This window comes from Panulirus ornatus, chromosome 55, assembly GCF_036320965.1.
Source record: "Panulirus ornatus isolate Po-2019 chromosome 55, ASM3632096v1, whole genome shotgun sequence".
Lineage (NCBI taxonomy): Eukaryota > Metazoa > Arthropoda > Malacostraca > Decapoda > Palinuridae > Panulirus > Panulirus ornatus.
This window is the reverse complement of record NC_092278.1, coordinates 14,446,925-14,469,856: the sequence shown is the minus strand read 5'-3', so window position 1 is coordinate 14,469,856 and position 22,932 is coordinate 14,446,925. Positions and strand designations below refer to the sequence as shown.

The 22,932-nt window shown below is 47.4% G+C and overlaps 2 protein-coding genes across 2 annotated transcripts in view; both read right to left on the bottom strand.

Moving 5' to 3' along the window:
- The window catches only part of LOC139765737 (uncharacterized), a 47,149-nt gene extending 36,164 nt beyond the window's left edge, over nt 1-10,985 (bottom strand). The window contains 1 exon segment of the mRNA XM_071693554.1: nt 10,587-10,985. Within this exon segment, the coding sequence (XP_071549655.1) occupies nt 10,587-10,592 (6 nt within the window). The 5' untranslated portion in view covers nt 10,593-10,985.
- Nucleotides 10,986-13,322: 2,337 nt separating this feature from the next.
- The window catches only part of LOC139765736 (calcium-activated chloride channel regulator 4A-like), a 32,385-nt gene continuing 22,775 nt past the window's right edge, over nt 13,323-22,932 (bottom strand). Inside the window, exon 12 of the mRNA XM_071693553.1 lies at nt 13,323-14,770. Within this exon, the coding sequence (XP_071549654.1) occupies nt 14,578-14,770 (193 nt within the window). The 3' untranslated portion in view covers nt 13,323-14,577. The remainder of the gene's footprint in view (nt 14,771-22,932) is intronic.

Here is a 22,932-nt window from a genome sequence, read left to right as displayed (position 1 = left end):
TATATCCTCATGATACAGGTGTACATATCCTCACGATACAGGTGTACATATCCTAATGATACAGGTGTACATATCCTCATGATACAGGTGTACATATCCTCATGATACAGGTGTACATATCCTCACGATACAGGTGTACATATCCTCATGATACAGGTGTACATATCCTCATGATACAGGTGTACATATCCTCATGATACAGGTGTACATATCCTCACGATACAGGTGTACATATCCTCATGATACAGGTGTACATATCCTCATGATACAGGTGTACATATCCTCATGATACAGGTGTACATATCCTCATGATACAGGTGGACATATCCTCACGATACAGGTGTACATATCCTCATGATACAGGTGTACATATCCTCATGATACAGGTGTACATATCCTCATGATACAGGTATGATTACCCTCACGAGATAGGTGGTATATAACGTCACACACCGTCTGAAACGTCACACACCTGAAACGCCACACACCGCCTGAAACGTCACACATTTCCTGAAACGTCACACACCTGAATCGTCACACACCTGAAACGCCACACACCGCCTGAAACGTCACACATCTCCTGAAAAGTCACACACCTGAATCGTCACACACCTGAAACGTCACACACCTCTTGAAACGTCACACACCTCCTGAAAACCCCGACACCGCTTGAAACGTCACACACCTCCTGAAACGCCACATACCTCTTGAAACGTCACACACCTCATGAAACGCCACATACCTCATGAAACGTCACACACCTCATGAAACGCCACATACCTCCTGAAACGCCACATACCTGGCCTCATCACGTATATAAACTTTTTCTGTCAATCCTGTTAACACTTGTGCTGCTACTGTACCTGTAATGTTTGATGTTACTAAGATGATAATGATAAAAGAGAAAATAAGAAAAGATAATGATAATAGTAATGATAATTATAATGATAATGGTAATGATAACAATATTATCATTAACATCATTGTTGTTATCATTATTATTATTATCATTATTCATAATAATAAAATAAAAATAATAATAATAATAATAATAATATCCTATCCCTGGGGATAGGGGATTAAGAATACTTCCCACGTATTCCCTGCGTGTCGTAGAAGGCGACTAAAAGGGGAGGGAGCGGGGGGCTGGAAATCCTCCCCTCTCGTTTTTTTTTTTTTTTTTTTTTTTTTCCAAAAGAAGGAACAGAGAATTGGGCCAGGTGAGGGTATTCCCTCAAAGGCCCAGTCCTCTGTTCTTAATGCTACCTCGCTAACGCGGGAAATGGCGAATAGTTTAAAAGAAAAGAAAGAAAAAATAATAATAATAATAATAATATTGATTATAATGATAATAATAATAATAATAATAATAATAATAATAATAATAATAATAATAATAATAATAACAATAATAATAATAGCAATAATAACAGCAACAATAATAATCAGGGTGGGTGAGGGGTCTAAGGTTCTGGGAGAGTTGAGTAGTGTATGGAAAAATGTACCATTGTGTGTGTGGTTGGTGGCTGGCCACCACCCACTGCTTGCGGTTAGACGTGGAGGGAACAAGGTAGATGGGAGGATGGAGTGAAAGATGCATCGAGTTATCCTGACCTGGACATGCAGGAGGGTGTGAAGCATGCACAGGATAGAGCGAACTAGAGTGATGTGGTATATAAGGGGGGGACGTGTTATCACTAGGCTGAACCAGGGCATATGCGCTGTCTGCGGTTACCATGGAAAAGTCTGCGGGTCTTGGCTGTGGAGAGGGGACTGTGGTTCCAGTGCATTACACATGATAATTACAGAATGGATGTTAGCGAATGAGGCCATTTCTTCGCCTGTTCGTGGCTGCTACCTCGCTAACGCAGTGAACAAGTATCAAAAACATATCGTCATCATAGTTATCATTAATGGGAGATTATGACTCTAATATTACCACTTTGGCTCGAGGTCCGACGTGTCTGGCCGTGCAATGACTGCACATCCCTGCATCAGCGACGAATGTCGCCGTTTCTCTCTCACTCGTCGCGCCAAACACCAGAATTGATCGAGTTAGTAAACTTTCTATCCCTGGGGATAGGGGAGAAAGAACACTTCCCACGTATTCCCTGCGTGTCGTAGAAGGCGACTAAAAGGGAAGGGAGCGGGGGGAGGGGCTGGAAATCCTTCCCTCTCGTTTTTAGTTTTCCATAATGAAGGAACAGAGGAGGGGGCCCAAGTGAGGATATTCCCTCAAAGGCTCAGTCGTCTGTTCTTAACGCTACCTTGTTAACGCGGGAAATGGCGAATAGTATGAAAAAAAAAAAGAAGTAAACTTTCCGCTGTAGATGATTTGAAGATGACTGTGAGTGGCGGTATGAAAGCTTGGCTGCACTGGGAAGTAAAAACCATGAACAGTTTTGTACACTCACGTTGTGAGTATGAAAAAAAAAAATGATTGCAGTTGCAGTGTGTAGATAAGTGTAGGGGATAAACGTAATGGGTTTTAATTTTCGCAGGTTGGGTAAATAACCCGATATTTTGAGTTAGATCTAAACAAGCGAGAAAATCAAACGATCATTACTAATAGTTCGTACAAAATTCAGGTAAATCAGGTCTTCAGTACAATTGGTGGTTCAAGTCGTTGGGCTGTGTTTATAGTTGAGCGAGGTTCCGAAATGAGGTAAAGTCCAAAGCTGGGCTAGCAGCCCGGTTTAGGTTGACCGTTCCAGGCGTTCCAGGTTGCTGTGGTGGTTAAGGTTGACCGTTCCAGACGTTCCAGGTTGCTGTGGTGGTTAAGGTTGATCGTTCCAGGCCTTCCAGGTTAGCAGCACGATTAAGATAGACCCGTCCTAGGCTAGGTTAGCAGCCTAGGTGAAGCATGTATACAGTGCAATACGGAACCCTGAGAATCCTTGCGTAGAAAGAAACACGTCAGAATACACCATCCTAAGTTGGGAATGGCGTAAACCTCGGAACAGTTGGGTAAACGTCGAAGTTGGGATTATTAACTGACCCTAACTAAGAATGATGCACCAAGAGAATGCAGATGGTCGGATATCGTAAGGTCCATAACCTAGACTGGACAGGTAAGAATCTGGCCCATACTGTACGTGTAAGGTTATGACCAACAAGTCAGGTCATGAGGTGACAGTAAGAGGTCAGGGCTTCATGGATGGAGTGCGAGATCCATGTACAGACGACAGCAGAGCGAGCAAAGGGTTGTGTTGAAGGTGATGACCAGGGAACATGACGAATCATCATCACTTGCTCACTATCACCAGCAGTAGACTCATGGCAGCGATCATCTTCGCGCAATGTGAACTATGACGATGCACCGACCATTCTTATAAGACCTCATCTTGACCATTTAGATTTCATCTCCTCATCTTACAGCGGCGCCACCACACCATGACCATTCAGACATGTCTACGAACTCGGAGGCTTGGCTGTTATGGGTTGTCTTCTCCTGCTCTGGGCTAGAGCTAACTTGTGAAATTCTCTTCCTTCAAGAGTCAGGTGTACAAAAATCCAGCGCAGCCATGGTTGATTTTTTCGATTTCTTTCACTTTTTCTTTCTTTCAGCTGAGGTGGCCACGAGTGAGGCATGTCCCCCCGCGCTCCATACCTGTTGCTGTTAGAATCAAAAATGTTTTTCCTTGAGTCACGGGTTGGAGACGGGGTACAGGACCGTCTCTCCTCATACGTGGTCGGTTCACTTTCCCAGATTTACAGACCAGGAACCACGCACATCGAAGTCATCCACAACACCTCCTCGCCAGAACCTCACCGTCATAATTTCCGCTGTGGATCTCCACAAGCCTGTTACTTGTGAAGGTCGAACTCTCCCTCACACGAAGAATGTGTGCCGACGTCCCCTGCTGTTAGATCTGTGGCCCAGAACGAAGAATATCATGAACAACTGCCAATGACTTTTCTCTTGCGTACTGATTATAGCGTTGGAGTCACTCATGCGTATTAACTCACAGTCTTTGGCTCCGTTTTCTCTTCCTCCGGTTTGTAAAATGCCAACTTTCATCCTTCACATTCACCTCTCCTCTTCTTTTACAACACCCAAGTGTACACACGAGATAAACATACAGACACAAAGGTATGTCTCCTTGCATCTTGAGGGAACGCTACCTTTTCTGAGCTTTTGTTTGTGTTTGCTTGTAAACTTCGCCTCTGCCTCGAGACTAACACTCTTCCTTCAGCCAATCCTAAAGAAGAGAGGCTACTCGAACCCATCTAACTGTCCTCCTTGAGCTGATTTCTGCCATCTTAACACTCTTCCAAACCCTCTCATTCATTAGTGTGTTTTCCAGCCTGACTTTATACCTGGGTTTATCTCTCAAAGGAGCCTCGAGAAATCTCAGGTCTTGTCTCCTGATATTCCCAGAGTCTTCGACAGAGCCAAGCAAAAACGTCCTTGATTTCTTACCTTTATCCCCGGGTCTTTTGCTCCACTTTACTGATGTTTCGTTCCATTCTAACCACTTCATTCCTGTAACCATTGTTAGATCACCCTTATATCATATATAAAATGAGATTTCTCATATTCTTCTTATCTCCTCCTTTTCCCAATTCTTATCAATGCTCGTCTTACTGGCCATCCTATCCACACTTAGTCCCTCGCCTCACTACGACTCTTTTCCACATAGAGACCTCATCTCTCAGTGGTGAGACATGATATAGTCAGTTTCAATGTTTCCAAAGACCAGTTTCGAGCTATTTCTCTCTATGAAATTCATCTCGGCTTCATTGTTTCCTTTGAAGTATCTGTTATCCAGCTCTTGACTCTACCAGTTACATATCCGTCTATCTTCTAATTACGTCTTCGGGACCTATCACTGAAATACGAAATCAACTCGGAAACTGATGAATGATTCACTAAAGGCGAGGTGGTGCGAGAAGGCGTTCATGTCTGACAAGCAATTCAATTCAAAGTAGCAACTCAAGCTGCAAGAAAAGCTGTCTGGGTCTATATCGAACACTGCGCACACATTCTTGGAGCCTCTTCACCCAACCCTCTGAACAGAGTTGAGCCAAAAGAGATTCGCTGATCACCTCGTCTCACTTAACAATATTAACAACTCCTCCTCTCTCTCTCTTCGCCGTAATGTTGTCTCTTCTCCCTGTTTTACAGATATTATTCTGTCTTCTGCTCCTAGGCTTTAGTTGCGTGCACGTCTCCTTGGTTGCTTGCACGCCTCTCTGGTTGCTTGCACGCCTCTTTGGTTGCTTGCACGCCTCCTTAGTTGCTTGCACGCCTCTTTGGTTGCTTGCACGCCTCTTTGGTTGCTTGCACGCCTCTTTGGTTGCTTGCACGCCTCCTTGGTTGCTTGCACGCCTCTTTGGTTGCTTGCACGCCTCCTTGGTTGCTTGCACGCCTCTTTGGTTGCTTGCACGCCTCTTTGGTTGCTTGCACGCCTTCTTGGTTGCTTGCACGCCTCTTTGGTTGCTTGCACGCCTCTTTGGTTGCTTCCACACTTCTTTGGTAGCTTGCACGCCTCCTTGGTTGCTTGCACGCCTCCTTAGTTGCATGCACGCCTCCTTCTCTGGCAACGTTACATAGCACCGACAGCCCACTTCATCTCAACAGGATTCTATATGCATTCTACGAGGTATCATTTCACTAAAGGCGGGCTAGCCAGTTATTTTGGATAATCCACATTCTTAAATAAGGTAAAAGTTGATGAAACACTTGTAGAAGTCAGCAGTTCTTATGAAAAAGTCTTGCGTAAGCTCCCTGAGAACACGAAATTTACAGTGGAATTATATATAAAAAAAGAATTGACGGTTTGCTGGTGGGAACTGCGGGGAACGGCTGCATGTAGGGAGGCTGGGCGATGGCGAGAATAGCCATAGTATGTTTGCAGACAGTTGTCCCGATATCTTATCTATTTCCACTAAAATATAGAAAACCAAGATAAAATTCTGAAGCAGTCCGGTCATAGGCCAGACCTTCGTACCCTAAGGCTACACAACGGTGCTCAAGGCTCGTACCATCGTGCTCAGGGATCGTACCATCGTGCCCAGAGAACGTACCGTCGTGCTCAAGGCTCGTACCGTCGTGCCCAGAGAACGTACCGTCGTGCTCAAGGCTCGTACCAATGTGTTCAAGGCTCGTACCGTCGTGCTCAAGGCTCGTATCGTTGTGCTAAAAGCTCGTACCGTAGTGCCCAAAGAACGACCCGTCGTGCTCAAGGCTCATACCAATGTGCTCAAGGCTCGTACCGTTGTGCTGAGAACGTACCGTTGTGCTCAAAATTCGTACCGTCGTGCTCAACGCTCGTACAGTTGTGCTCAGAGAACGTACCGTTGTGCTCAAGGCTCGTACCGTCATGCCCAGAGAATGTACCTTCGTGCTCAAAGCTCGCAGCGTCGTGCTCAAGGCTCGTACCGTCGTGCCCAGAGAATGTACCTTCGTTCTCAAGGCTCATATCGTCGTGTTCAAGGCTCGTACCGTCGTGCTCAAGGCTCGTACCGTCGTGCTCAAGGCTCGTATCGTTGTGTTCAAGACTCGTACCGTCGTGCCCAAAGAACGTACCGTCGTGCTCAAAGCTCGTAGCGTTTTTCTCGAGGCTCGTACCGTCGTGCCCAGAGAACGTACCGTCGTGCTCAAAGCTCGTACCGTCGTGCTCAAGGCCCGTACCGTCGTGCCCAGAGAACGTACCGTCGTGCTCAAGGCTCGTACCAATGTGCTCAAGGCTCGTACCGTTGTGCTCAGAGAACGTACCGTTGTGCTCAAGGCTCGTACCGTCGTGCCCAGAGAACGTAACGTCGTGCTCAACGCTCGTACCGTTCTTTAAGGCTCGTACCGTTGTGCTCAGAGGAACGTACCGTTGTGCTCAAGGATCGTGCCGTCGTGCCCAGAGAACGTACCTTCGTGCTCAAGACTCGTACCGTCGTGCTCAAGGCTCATACCGTCGTGCCCAAAGAACGTACCGTCGTGCTCAAAGCTCGTACCGCCGTGCTAAAGGCTCGTACCGTTGTGCTGAGAGAATGTACTGTCGTGCTCAAGGCTCGTACCGTTGTCTCAGAGAACGTACCGATATGCTCAAGGCTCGTACCGCCGTGCTCAGAGAACGTACCGTCGTGCTCAGGGCTCGTACCGTCGTGCTCAAGACCCGTACCGTTGTGCTCAGAGAACGTACCGTCGTGCTCTAGGCTCGTTTCGTCGTGTTCAAGGCTCGTACCGTTGTGCTCAGAGAACGTACCGTCATGTTCAAGGCTCGTACCATCGTGATCAAGGCTTGTACAGTCGTGCTCAAGGCTCGTACCGTCATGCTCAGGCTCGTACCGTCGTGCTCAGGGATCGTACCGTCGTGCTCATGGATCGTACCGTCGTGCTTTAGGCTCGTACCGTCGTGCTCAAGGATCGTACCGTCGAGCTCAGGGATCGTACCGTCGTGCTCAAGGATCGCACCGTCGTGCTCAGGGATCGTACCATCGTGATCAAGGATCGTACCGTCATGCTCAGGGATCGTACCATCGTGATCAAGGATCGTACCGTCGTGCTCAAGGGTCGTACCGTCATGCTTTAGGCTCGTACCGTCGTGCTCAAGGATCGTACCATCGTGATCAAGGATCGCACCGTCGTGCTCAGGGATCGTACCGTCATGCTCAAGGATCTTACCGTCGTGCTCAAGGATCGTACCGTCGTGCTCAAGGATCGTACCGTCGTGCTCAGGGATAGTACCGTCATGCTCAAGGATCGTACCGTCATGCTCAAGGATCGTGCCGTCATGCTCAGGGATCGTACCGTCGTGCTCAGGGATCGTACCGTCGTGCTCAAGGGTCGTACCGTCATGCTTTAGGCTCGTACCGTCGTGCTCAGGGATCGTACCGTCATGCTCAGGGATCGCACCGTCGTGCTCAAGGATCGTACAGTCGAGCTCAAGGCTCGTACCGTCGTGCCCACAGAACGTACCTTCGTACTCAAGACTCGTACCGTCGTGCTCAAGAATCGTACCGTCATGCTCAGGGAACGTACCGTCGTGCTTAGGGATCGTACCGTCATACTCAAGGATCGTACCGTCGAGCTTAGGGATCGTACCGTCGTGCTCAGGGATCGTACCGACGTGCTCTAGGCTCGTACCGTCGTGCTCAAGGATCGTACCGTCGTGCTCAAGGATCGCACCGTCGTGCTCAGGGACCGCACCATGAGACTAGCCACCAGGTCAGACCGTGGTCAAGCACACGAAGAACTTGTTCTCACCTAACGGAGCCAACTTGACCCTGTGTGTTCGTGTGTGTGTGTGTGTGTGTGTGTGTGTGTGTGTGTGTGTGTGTGTGTGAGTGTGTGTGGTGTGTGTGGTGTGTGTGTGTGTGTGAGTTTGGGGAAGTGGGGTGAAGCCTCTCCTAGGGAGATAACGGTACAATTCCTCACTAATCTCACATTTTCAATGGGAATTGGTTGTGTATGTGTCCATGATGGTGTGAACACCACACATGGATCAGACATGCCATTATGCAGTTCAGCTCCCGTCTGTCCTGCCAGCCTAGCCTGATGATGGATGGCGTCCTTCACGTCCCTAGCCTGATGATGGATGGCGTCCTTCACGCCCCTAGCCTGATGATGGATGGCGTCCTTCACGCCCCTAGCCTGATGATGGATGGCGTCCTTCACGCCCCTAGCCTGATGATGGATGGCGTCCCTCACGTCCCTAGCCTGATGATGGATGACGTCCTTCACGCCCCTAGCCTGATGATGGATGGCGTCCTTCACGCCCCTAGCCTGATGATGGATGGCGTCCTTCACGCCCCTAGCCTGATGATGGATGGCGTCCTTCACGCCCCTAGCCTGATGATGAATGTCGTCTTTCACGCCCCTAGCCTGATGATGGACGGCGTCCTTCACGCCCCTAGCCTGATGATGGATGGCGTCCTTCACGCCCCTAGCCTGATGATGGATGGCGTCCTTCACGCCCCTAGACAGATGATGGATGGCGTCCTTCACGCCCCTAGCCTGATGATGGACGGCGTCCTTCACGCCCCTAGCCTAATGATGGATGGTGCCCTTCACGCCCCTAGCCTGATGATGGATGGCGTCCTTCACGTCCCTAGCCTGATGATGGATGACGTCCTTCACGCCCCTAGCCTGATGATGGATGGCGTCCTTCACGCCCCTAGCCTGATGATGGATGGCGTCCTTCACGCCCCTAGCCTGATGATGGATGGCGTCCTTCACGCCCCTAGCCTGGTGATGGATGGCTTCCTTCACGCCCCTAGCCTGATGATGGATGGCGTCCTTCACGCCCCTAGCCTAATGATGGCTGGCGTCCTTCACGCCCCTAGCCTGATGATGGATGGCGTCCTTCACGCCCCTAGCCTGATGATGGATGGCGTCCCTCACGTCCCTAGCCTGATGATGGATGGCGTCCTTCACGTCCCTAGCCTGATGATGGATGGCGCCCTTCATGCACCTAGCCTGATGATGGATGGCGTCCTTCACGCCCCTAGCCTAATGATGGATGGCGTCCTTCACGCCCCTAGCCTGATGATGGATGGCGTCCTTCACGCCCCTAGCCTGATGATGGATGGCGTCCTTCACGTCCCTAGCCTGATGATGGATGGCGTCCTTTACGCCCCTAGCCTGATGATGGATGGCGTCCTTCACGCCCCTAGCCTAATGATGGATGGCGTCCTTCACGCCCCTAGCCTGATGATGGATGGCGTCCTTCACGCCCCTAGCCTGATGATGGATGGCGTCCTTCACGTCCCTAGCCTGATGATGGATGGCGTCCTTTACGCCCCTAGCCTGATGATGGATGGCGTCCTTCACGCCCCTAGCCTAATGATGGATGGCGTCCTTCACGCAACTAGCCTGATGATGGATGGCGGCCTTCACGCCCCTAGCCTGATGATGGATGGCGTCCTTCACGCCCCTAGCCTGATGATGGATGGCGTCCTTCACGCCCCTAGCCTGATGATGGATGGCGTCCTTCACGCCCCTAGCCTGATGATAGATGGCGTCCTTCACGCCCCTAGCCTGATGATGGATGGCGTCCTTCATGCCCCTAGCCTAATGATGGATGGCGTCCTTCACGCCCCTAGCGTGATGATGGATGGCGTCCTTCACGCCCCTAGCCTGATGATGAATGACGTCCTTCACGCCCCTAGCCTGATGATGAATGACGTCCTTCACGCCCCTAGCCTGATGATGGATGGCGTCCTTCACGCCCCTAGCCTGATGATAGATGACGTCCTTCACGCAAGCCTCGCACGGTAATGGATGTCGTCCTTCAGGGAAAGAGGGCATTACCATCTCGTGGTCACCCATGTAGTAGAGACGTCACTATAATGTTAACCTCACACCAGCTAATTGCTCTGTTAAACCTACCGGCAATTCAACATTTTCTCGAGTACAGACGAACGTTTTTAAACTGTTTTCAGAAACGCTTCCCTTTACTAAACCCTTGCAACAATTCTCTCCATTTGTCTGTCACGAAGAACCTTATGATTTCTATTTTTGTATTTAATTCCTATTCAGGTTGAAGTATGTGTATATGCATATTGAGAGACTCAGAACAAACACCTTTATTGGTAACTGGGTTGTTTCAGATGGACTGACCAATGAGTAAATAACGATCCTGGCTTACCTTCATCTCGACGCGAGTGGAAGGGACTGAGCAAGGAGGGAAGGAGTGAGTAAGGGAGGGAGGGAGAATCACTGGCGTCCCTGTGGAGCTTGGCAACACTGCTCTCAGGACGTAGTACCTGGGTCGCTCACAGGTCACTGCTACCGTCCACCATGTCTTGCTATGCTATGTGCTTACACTCGCGCCTCGATTGTAACTCACGCAAGGAGTGAATTCAAACAAGTCTCTACACCACACGAGGATGAATTCGCATCGGTAACTCTACTGACGTAAACACACACTCACACACACACGCGCGCTCGCGCGCGATTTACAGCAAACGAAAACGGGGTTTTACGATATCCCTCCCTTCTTCCGGTAGCGCGGCCTCCTCACCGGTGCGCGTTCCTGACCCACACCTCGCGGGAGTCTACACACAACTAAACTAAGTCGGAGGGCGGGCGGGTGGCGCACGTCCTCACTGCCAGGTACAGTAACTCGATGGCCAAGCTGCTCCGCCCCACCACCATGGTGGAGAATGAGGAGGGCGGGGGAAGGAGGAAGGAGGAGGGATCGCTCTGCTACCAGATGGGAGTTGGGGCGCTACAGGCAAAGGCGGGTCTACGCTCAAGGGAGGGGTTTAATTAAACCATGGAGGAGGTCTTAAACCAGGGTGAAAGTTACCCACTTTAAAGGGGAGGGGGAAGGTAGGGCACTAACTACAAGATGAGGGAGTGGGGAGGCGACCCTGCCAGGGAATAAGGGGGAGAGGATAGAGTAGGGAGAGGGCAGCCGAAACCAGGGCGAGGAGGAGGCCTAGATCAGGGAGAGAGAGAGAGAGAGAGAGAGAGAGAGAGAGAGAGAGGGGGGGGGGGCTAGACCAAGAAGATAGGGGGTGGGCTAAACCAGGAAGATGGGGGCCCAAACCAAGGGAGGAGAAGAGAGTTTGCCTAGATATAAGGCGACCTAAACCAGGGCGAGAGGGCTAAATCAGGGAGGAGGAGAAGGCTAAACTAGGGAGAAGAGGACCTAAACCTGGTACAGGGGGCTAGACCAGGGAGAAATGGGGTAGACCAGAGAGATGGGGCTAGATCTGGGAAAGGGGCTTGAACAGGATGAAGAGGACTAGACTCACAGAAGAGGACCTCAACCAGGGAGACGGAGGCTTAAACCAGGAAGACCAGGGGTGGATGGCCAACCACACTGCTCTCCTACACCATGTGGTTACATCCTGAACAACCACACTGCTCTCCTACACCATGTGGTACATCCTGAACAACCACACTGCTCTCCTACACCATGTGGTACATCCTGAACAACCACACTGCTCTCCTACACCATGTGGTACATCCTGAACAACCACACTGCTCTCCTACACCATGTGGGACATCCTGAACAACCACACTGCTCTCCTACACCATGTGGTACATCCTGAACAACCACACTGCTCTCCTACACCATGTGATAATCCTGAACAACCACACTGCTCTCCTACACCATGTGGTACATCCTGAACAACCACACTGCTCTCCTACACCATGTGATAATCCCGAACAACCACACTGCTCTCCTACACCATGTGGTACATCCTGAACAACCACACTGCTCTCCTACACCATGTGGTACATCCTGAACAACCACACTGCTCTCCTACACCATGTGTTACATCCTGAACAGCCACACTGCTCTCCTACACCGTGTGGCACATCTTGAACAACCATACTGCTGCCTTACACCTTGTGGTACATCCTGAACAACCACACCGATATCTTACAGCATGTGGTACATGCTGAACAACCACACTGCTGTCTTACACCTTGTGGTACATCCTGAACAACAACACCGATATCTTACAGCATGTGGTACATCCTGAACAACCACACTGCTGTCTTACACCTTGTGGTACATCCTGAACAACCACACCGCTGTCTTACACCATGTGGTACATGCTGAACAACCACACCGCTGTCTTACACCATGTGGTACATGCTGAACAACCACACCGCTGTCTTACACCATGTGGTACATGCTGAACAACCACACCGCTGTCTTACACCATGTGGTACATGCTGAACAACCACACCTCTGTCTTACACCTTGTGGTACATCCTGAACAACCACACCGCTGTCTTACACCTTGTGGTACATCCTGAACAACCACACCGCTGTCTTACACCTTGTGGTACATCCTGAACAACCACAACTCTGTCTTGCATCAAGTGGCAAACCCAGAACAACCACACCGCTGTCTTACACCATGTGGTACATCCTGAACAACCACACCGCTGTCTTACACCATGTGGTACATCCTGAACAACCACACCGCTGTCTTACACCATGTGGTACATCCTGAACAACCACACCGCTGTCTTACACCATGTGGTACATCCTAATCAACCACACTGCTCTCCTACACCATGTGGTACATCCTGAACAACCACACCAGTCTTACACCTTGTGGTACATCCTGAACAACCACACCGGTCTTACACCTTGTGGTTACATCTTGAACAACCACACCGCTGTCCTACACCTACATCACCATCTACATCATCATGAGGAGCGGCTGTTCATGCCTTTGGTACATGTTGATGACATATGATCATTTTTATGTATGTATTTCTCCTCGTTATTTACTCGACAGTTGATTTATTTCTTCTTGGTATATTGATCACAACCTCTTGATCCTTCACTGGTCATTAGTCAACAACTATATCGTTCTGGGGATTAATAATAATCCATTTATAAGAAGATAATTTTTCGTAAATAATAACTAAGGTAAACATAACTTTTGTATCACACATGTAGTAGGCAACACATCAAAAATGATAAGTATTCTTTCCTATGGACGAAACTCCTGCATTATTTTCTTTACAATTTAGGCCATACAAATATCTAACATGTTAACATAATGTGATGCCTGATGACATTAAAAAAAAGAGCACTTGTGACAGCAGTAAATCAACCCTTGCATAACCTTCTATCCTCCTGCCTCCATTTTCTATAGCCTCAGTGTCCACTGTGAACGTTTTCTTCATAATTTTTAATCTTGGGAGACAGTTTGATAAATATTTTATTATTATTATCATACGGGTACTTACACTTGGCAGACGACTGTGCGAATTGAGCACAAGAAATGCCTTAAATTCTAAAGTAAGAGGGTTCGAACCCTTTGGGTTTGAAGCTTCAAAGGCGAAGGCTTCAAACCCTTTGGGTTTGAAGCCTTCGCCTTAGGGCATGACTGAAGGGTCAGACCAAACGTATCATCATGACCAAGGGTCGTTCCATCGTGTGCCAAGGGCTGTACCGTAGTAGTTAAGGGTCGTTTCGTTGTCCTTAAGGGTCTTATCGTCGTGCTGAAGGACTGTGCCTTCGCCCTTAAATGTCCGATCGATGTACTTCAATGCCCTGCTCAGGAAAGTGGCTAAATTGATGGTGATATCTGGCTTTAACAGTGGCTGACGTCACTCCCATAAACACTGACGTCACTCCCATAGACGTTGACGTCACTCCCATAGACGCTGACGTCACTCCAACTGCCAATGACATCATTTCCTTCCATGATTTTTGGTCGATTTTGTTAAATTTGTAATCTCGTTTGGCTTCACTTTATTTGCGCTTTCATTCATAGATTTTGTGTCCAAAGAAAATTGAAGTCATCACAAAATCAATATATTTTCTAACCATTTTTTGTATTGTTTTCTAAGGAATGTCTTGCGCTTCGGTCCTCATCTGTTTACTTTCATGTTTCAGATTACGATAAATGCTGAAATGTTGTGGTTTCAGGAGGGGCGCATCCCTTCTCCAGAAGCTGGGGGAGAAGAAGAAAGAAGAAAGAAGAAAGAAGAAAAAGAAAAAGAAGAAGAAGAAGAAGAAGAAGAAGAAGAAGAAGAAGAAGAAGAGTAGGAGGAGGAGGAGGAAGCAAGGTTGAACTAGTCTAGTTGACGCACTAGTATTCCACTGCACAAGAACCATAACATGTGTGGAGCCGTGAGACACTGGGACCTCTTAACTAAACCATTTCCTGGAAATTATAATATTTCTCGACGAAGTAAAAAACCCCGCCGACCAGGTCAGCCACGATGATGACGGCGCCCAGGACCACAAGTGCCACCTGCCACTCCCGCAGCGGCCGCCCGCCGCCGCCCTCCGCCCCTGCCGCCGACGGCCACCTCACCATCACGGGCGCCACGTTCGACACCCGGCTGCCAAGCGGGGAAATAAATGAAAGGGGAGGAGGAAGCCAGGTTCTCCCTGACCGAGAGGGGAATTTCCTAACGCATCTGGCAACTGTGTTTGATAGGTAATACATGGGACAGCTAAGTAACTAATGGACCTCAGGTACGAGAAGGTGTAAGCTGGGGGAAGGTGTAGGCTAGGGGAAGGTGTAGGCTGGGGGAAGGTGTAGGCTGGGGGAAGGTGTGGGCTGGGGGAAGGTGTAGGCTGGGGGAAGGTGTAGGCTAGGGGAAGGTGTAGGCTGGGGGAAGGTATAGGCTAGGGGAAGGTGTAGGCTAGGGGAAGGTGTAGGCTGGGGGAAGGTATAGGCTAGGGGAAGGTGTAGGCTAGGGGAAGGTGTAGGCTAGGGGAAGGTGTAGGCTAGGGGAAGGTGTAGGGTAGGGGAAGGTGTAGGGTAGGGGAAGGTGTAGGCTAGGGAAGGTGTAGGCTAGGGAGAAGGTGTAGGCTAGGAGAAGGTGTAGGCTAGGAGAAGGTGTAGGCTAGGGGAAGGTGTAGGCTAGGGGAAGGTGTAGGCTAGGGGAAGGTGTAGGCTAGGGGAAGGTGTAGGCTAGGGGAAGGTGTAGGCTGGGGGAAGGTGTAGGCTAGGGAAGGTGTAGGCTAGGGAGAAGGTGTAGGCTGGGGGGAAGGTGTAGGCTAGGGAAAGGTGTAGGCTGAGGGGAAGGTGTAGGCTAGGGGAAGGTGTAGGCTAGAAGAAGGTGTAGGCTAGGGGAAGGTGTAGGCTAGGAGAAGGTGTAGGCTTAGGCCAGGGGAAGGAGGCTTAGACTAGGGGAAAGAGCTGTAGACTAGGGAAAGGAGGCCCAGTGTATGGAACCCCGAACAGGGAGGTACAGGAAATCATCCCCGAACCCGATATATACCGTACGTACATCACTGTACCTCAACTTTACTCCTTCCGTTGGACATCTGTCGTAATATCGATGTTGTATCTGTCATTTGCCCAACAAGTTCATTGGCAAGATCTGCTGCTGACTTTACACACAGCGCCTGGCCTCAACATTAGCCACAGACACATCATTGGCTCATCCACACTTTCGAAAACTCAGATAGACAGATGTACTATTATCATTATTATTACTATTATTATATTTAATCGATGTTTCCCGCGTCAGCGAGGTAGCGCAAGGAAACAGACGAACAACGGCCCAACCACTCATATACATTTCAACGTATACATGCATATACATACACAGACATATACATATATACACATGTACAATTTCATACTTACTGCCTTCATCTATTCCCGTCGCCACCCAGCCACAGAGGAAATAGCACCCCCCCCCCCCCCCAACACACACACAAACGAGGTAGTGTCTAGTGTCAGGAAAAGACAAAAAAGGCCACATTCGTTCAGTCTCTAGCTGTCATGTGTAATGAACCGATACCACAGCTCCCTTTCCACACCCAGGCCCCACAGATCTTTCCATGGTTAACTCCAGACTCTTCATATATATATATATATATATATATATATATATATATATATATATATATATATATATATATATATATATATATATATATATATTGATCGACATGGAAGATAGAGACAAAAAAGGCACATATTGTTCATAGCTCGAGAGGCGTTCCTCTAACTTCTACATGTTTAGAAAATAATTGGAAAAAGGAGTGACTAAAGGAGGAAGAGAATTCCACGGCTTAGCTGCTCGTGGAAAGAAAAAGCCATCATAAAGGTTAATCCTCGAGTGATCAGTCTCCACACAAAAACTGTGGGAATCAGCAGCCAAACGCGTGCCACGGGCCCAAACCATGTGGGTGGGGCACATGCAGACACCACACGTCTAACGGTGAACGAAATGATACCTATAGAATAGAGAGTAGCAACACTCCGGCGTATGGAACGAAGAAAGAGAGGCGACCAAGGGAAACGAATGAGACGGAAGGCTTTTGATAGCTGGTTAATAAAGTGTTGGAAGATTAGCGCCCCCTCTTTCCCCCAGATTAGTTAGCAGTACTTTGTATAAAAACTACTAGAATCCCTGTTGATGTGTAGCGAGTAAAATGTATCATGGCACGTCTACAAAACTCCTAGCTTTTGGGAGGCAGGCTTTGTGATGTTTCAGTGGAGGATACGGCTATACACAACATGTCTACGTTCTGAAAGGGTTAAATGGTCGTGTGTTACGATCAAACTGAACGAAGCGAATGACTCTTAGACAGAGAGGTGGGGAGAAATCGCATTTTAGGGCTACTGAATTCAACTAAGTAGCTGGTTCTCAATTATGAGATGCTCCACAGGGACGAAATGAGAGAAAGTAGGTCCAGTATATGATGAGTATGAGAAACAGTACCAAGTATGAGGAGAAGGAGGGGAGAGAAAGTGGAGTCACCACCACAGGATTGAACAGGGTTCGAAATTGGAGAGAGAAGATCGTGTATTGAGAGAAGAAAGAGAATAGGTGACGAGACAGAACCTTGGGGAACACCACTGTTGAAAAAAATGGAGGGAGCAAGGCGTTCCATCAACGACTACTGCTGATGGAACGGTCAGAGAGGAAACTATGTATTAGAGAACAGAGAGAAGCAGAAAAACCAAAGGAGGAGGGTTTAGAAAGAAAAGACTTTTCACATGAGAAATGATTCATGATAATCCGTCGTGCTCGAGGGTCGTACATTCGTAGTTAAGGATAATAAGTCGTACTCGAGGGTCGTACAGTCGTAGTTAAGGGTAATAAGTCGTACTCGAGGGTAGTACAGTCGTAGTTAAGGGTAATAAGTCGTACTCGAGGGTCGTATAGTCGTAGTTAAGGGTAATAAGTCGTACTCGAGGATCGTACGGTCGTAGTTAAGGGTAAATCCGTCGTGGTCGAGGGTCGTACAGTCGTAGTTGAGGGTAAATCCGTCGTGCTCGAGGGTCGTACAGTCATGGTTAAGGGTAATACGTCGTACTGGAGGGGCGTACCGTGGTGCTCAAGTATCGTACCGTCGTGGCGCTCTGAGGTCTGCTAGATGTTTCTAACCATTATCCATGGAGGAGGGCGTGTGACGTGGTACAGGAGGAGGGGCCGTGAAGTACCCGTCTCCAGCACCATTGGATGACTCGCAGCGGACGGTAATGCCTTGGTCACACACGTCCTCACACGCCTGTACAGCTTTAATTCTCCGCTACACAGCTTCGCTTCCATTACCGGCCATAATTACACTTTCGACAACAGGACACACTCACAGCACCTGACACTTTCTCTCCTCTTTGCTTTCAGTGACACCTTCAGCACCTCACCCACTTCTTGTGTCGTGCACAACAGGAGGCGCGTCGGGAAAGCAAGGTTCAGCATCCAGGTACGACAAACATCTGTGTGAAGTGTACAGTAACCAAGGACGTGTATGGCATTTCTGGCCCCATCCACAGTGTCAGAGGAATGCGTTCACCACAACAACAGTTCCCACATCAGTCAGCCTCTCTCTCTCTCTCTCTCTCTCTCTCTCTCTCTCTCTCTCTCTCTCTCTCTCTCTCTCTCTCTCTCTCTCAGAATCCCACCTTGTTCCCCCCAAAAGCGTCCACCAACATACACTGGCCACTCCTTTCGCCGACCTCTGTCCACGTACATCGTCGGAACTCCTCACACATTTCCCTCTCAGTTTTCTCAACAGTTCATGTGATGAAGTTCCAAACACAATTCACTTCCAAAAACTTCCATGACGAGTTGTAAATTTCCTGTTTCCTTTATCGCCACAACTAAACAGGTTGTGAGAATAAAGTCGTTAGTATCAGAACTACGGAATATAACGAAGGAGTTTCTTATATACGAAAATTAAGAGTAGAAGAAAGTGTAACTGAAATAGATATAATGATAATAATAATAATGATACTAAAAATAATGATAGTAATAATAATGATAATGATAATGATAATGATAATGATAATAATAATGATAATGATAATAATAATGATAATATAATGATAATTATATTAATAACTGATATAATAATAACGATAATAATAATAATCATAATAGTAATAATAATAACAGTGATAATAATAATGATAATATAGGGGAGAAAGTGTTCTACCATCGTGTTCCATGCATTTCGTAGAAGGCGACTAAAGGGGACGGAAGCAGGGGGCTGGAACCCCCCCCCCCCCCTTTTTTTTTCGTATTTCAATTTCTAAAAGAAGAAACAGAAGGAGCCAGGCGGAAAGTGCTCATCCTCCTCGAAAGCTCAGTTTGGGGTGTCTGAATGTGTGTGGCTGTAACCAAGATGAGAAGAAAGGAGAGATAGGTATTGTGTTTGAGGAAAGACACCTGGATGTTCTGGCTCTGAGTGAAACGAAGCTCAAGGGCAAGGAGGAAGAATGGACTGGAAACGTCTTAGGAGTAAAATCAGGGGTTGGTGAGAGGACAAGAGCTACGGAACGAATAGCACTACTCCTGAAGCAGGAGTTGTGGATAAGACTGGATTATAGAATCTGGTTTACAAGCCAAGCACTGGAGCTTCTATGGTTCTTCAGCACTGCAGGAGTTGTGAGGGGAGAGGAGTGGTGTTGGAGCGTAAAGAAGTACATTCTAGATTGATGTGGGAAAACTAAGAGTGGATGGCGAGAGATGGATGATCAGTGGGGGATATCCACCTGGCCATAAGAAGAATGATCATGAGAGGCGAGTGTTTTGGGAGCAGCTAAGTGTGTCAGCAGTTCTGTTGCACGAGATCGGGTATTAGTGATGGGCGATTCAAATGCGAAGGTAAGTAATGTGCCACGTGAAAGTATAATTGACGTACATGGGATATTCAATGTTATGAATGGAAATGGTGAAGAGCTTCTGGAATTGTGTGCTGAAAAAAGATTCGTGATTAGGAATATGTGGTTTAAAAAAGAGGGATATACACAAGTATACGAATGTGAATAGGAGAGATGGTCAATGAGCATTATCATATTGTAATTTAGTCCATCGGCGCGTAAAAGAGAGACTTTTGGATGTAAATGTGCTGAGATGGGCAGTTGGTGGAACGTCTTATCACTGTCTTACAGAGGCGAGAGTGAAGATTTGTGGTTTTCGAAAAAGAGGAAACAATAATGAGGAGAAAGGAGTGGTGAGAGTAAATGAGCTTGGAAAGGACACTTATGTGAAGAAATACCAAGAGAGATTGAATGCAAAATGGCAAAAGGTGAGAGCAAATCAAGTGAGGGGAGTGAGTGAAGAATGGGAGGTACTTATGGAAGCAGTGACGGCATGTGCAAGATCTGCACGTGCCTTGCCAAAGGTGGGAGGTGGGCAGATTAGAAAGGTAGTGAGTGAGTGGTGGAATGAGGAAGTAAAGTTGCTAGTAAAAGGGATAAGAGATGCGTTTGGGCTGTACTTAAAGGGAAGGAATGCAAATGATTGGGGAATGTAAAAGAGAAAGCGGCAGGAGGTCAAGAGGAATGAGAGTTAGGATGAAAGAGTATCCTTAAATCTTTTGGGACAATGATAGAATGAGTGTTATGCTGAGAGAATGTCATTAAACTTTAAGAAAAGTGAAAAGATGTTTCAGGAGGAGGTAAATAAGAAGCGAAAAGACAAGAGAACAAATGGGAACATCGGTGAAGGGGGCAGAAGGGGAAATGATAGCAGGTAATGATGAAGAGAAGAGAGGAAATGAGTATTATGAAGGACAGATGAATGCGTTTGATGATATAGCAGGAAAGGCAAGGTGTTTCCGTCCGGATAATTGATAGAGTGGCAGACGTAAGGTAAACGTTTCGGTCCGGATAGTATGGGAAGTAAGAAAGTCAGTGAGCGTGGTTTTGTGAAGAGAGAAGAGGTGGCGAAAGCCATACGCAAGATGAAATGCGGCAAAGCGGCTGGAGTGGATGGTACTGCATTTGAATTTATTAAGATAGGTGGTGACTATGTTGATGATTGGCTGGTAAGGATATTTACTGGATGTGTGAATCATGGTGAGGTGCCTGAGGATTGGTGGAATGCATGTATAGCGCCACTGTACACAGGCATAAGGAGTATTCAAATTACAGAGGTATAAATTTGTTGAGTTTACCTGGTAAAATGTAAACGAGGGTATTGATTGAGAGGGCGGAGACACACATAGATAATCGGGTTGGAAAAGAGCAGTGTGGTTTCAGAAGTGGTAGAGGATGTGTGGATCAGGTGTTTGCTTTGAAGAATGTGTGCGAAAAATACTTAGAAAAACCGGTGGATTTGTATGCAACATCTATGGATCTGGAGAGGGTATAGGATAGGTTTGATAAGAGATGTATGTGGAAGGTCATAAGAATATATGGTGTGGGAGGTGAGCTCTTAGAAGTAGTGATAAGTACTTAACAAGGGTGTAAGGCATGTGTAGGAGTAGGAAAAGTAGAGTGAACGGTTCTAAGTGAAGGTCGATTTGCGTCAAGGGTGCGTGATGTCTCTATGGTTGTTTAATTTGTTTATGGATCGGGTGGTTAGGGAGGTAAATGCAAGGGTTTTGGAGAGAGGGGCAAGTATGCAGTCTGTTGGGGATGAGAGGGCCTGGGAAGTGAGTCAGTTGTTAGCATATACAGCACTGGTGGCTGATTTGAGTGAGAAACTGCAGAAGTTGATGACTGAGTTTGGAAGCAAATTTACTTGGTTCAGCGGGGTTGAGGGACAGGGTAGCTGGAAGTGAGTTTGAATGGATAAAAACTGGAGGAAGTGAAGTGTTTTAGATATCTGGGACTGGACATGGCTGCGAATGGAACAATGGAAGCGGAAGTGATTCATAGGATGGCAGGGAGGGGCGAAGGTTCTGGGTGCACTAAAGAATGTTTGGAAAGAGAGAACGTTATTTGGGAGGGCAAAAACTCGGTATGTTTGAAGGAATTAGTTCCAACAATATCATAAGGATGTGAGGCATGGGCTATAGATAGGGCTGTGTGGAAGAAGGTGGATATGTTCCCAATGAAACGTTTGAGGACAATATGTGATGTAAGGTGGTTTGATCAAGTAAGTGATGGTAGGGTAATACAAAGTGTGTGGTTTAGAGAGCAGAAGAGGGTCTCTTGAAATTGTCTGGACATATGGAGAGAATGAGTGAGGAAAGATTGACAAAGAGGATATATGTGTCAGAGGTAGAGAGAACAAGGAAGAGTGGGAGACCAAATTGGAGGTGGAAGGATGGAATGAAAAAGGTTTTGAGCGATTGGGGCCTGAACATGCAGGAGGGTGAAAGGCATGGACGGAACAGAGTGAATTGGAAGGATTTGGTTTACTGAGGTCAATATGCTGTCAATGGACTGAACCAGGGCATTGTAAAACGTCTGGGGTAAACCATGTACTGATTGTGAACGAATGTGGCCTTTCTTCGTCTGTTTTCTGGAGCTACCTCACTGATGCAGGGGCGGCGATCGGGTGTGGGGAAAAGGATATATATATATATATATATATATATATATATATATATATATATATATATATATATATATATATATATATATATATATATGTATCTTTCTTTCTTTCATACTATTCGTCATTTCCCGCATTAGCGAGGTAGCGTTAAGAACAGAGGACTGGGCCTTAGAGGGAATATCCTCACCTGGCCCCCTTCTCTGTTCCTTCTTTTGGAAAATTAAAAAAAAAAAAAAACGAGAGGGGAGGATTTCCAGCCACCCGCTCCCTCCCCTTTTAGTCGCCTTCTACGACACGCAGGGAATACGTGGGAAGTATTCTTTCTCCCCTATCCCCAGGGATAATATATATATATATATATATATATATATATATATATATATATATATATATATATTTTTTTTTTTTTTTATACTTTGTCGCTGTCTCCCGCGTTTGCGAGGTAGCGCAAGGAAACAGACGAAAGAAATGGCCCAACCCCCCCCCCCCCCCCATACACACGTATATACATACGTCCACACACGCAAATATACATACCTACACAGCTTTCCATGGTTTACCCCAGACGCTTCACATGCCTTGATTCAATCCACTGACAGCACGTCAACCCCGGTATACCACATCGCTCCAATTCACTCTATTCCTTGCCCTCCTTTCACCCTCCTGCATGTTCAGGCCCCGATCACACAAAATCTTTTTCACTCCATCTTTCCACCTCCAATTTGGTCTCCCTCTTCTCCTCGTTCCCTCCACCTCCGACACATATATCCTCTTGGTCAATCTTTCCTCACTCATTCTCTCCA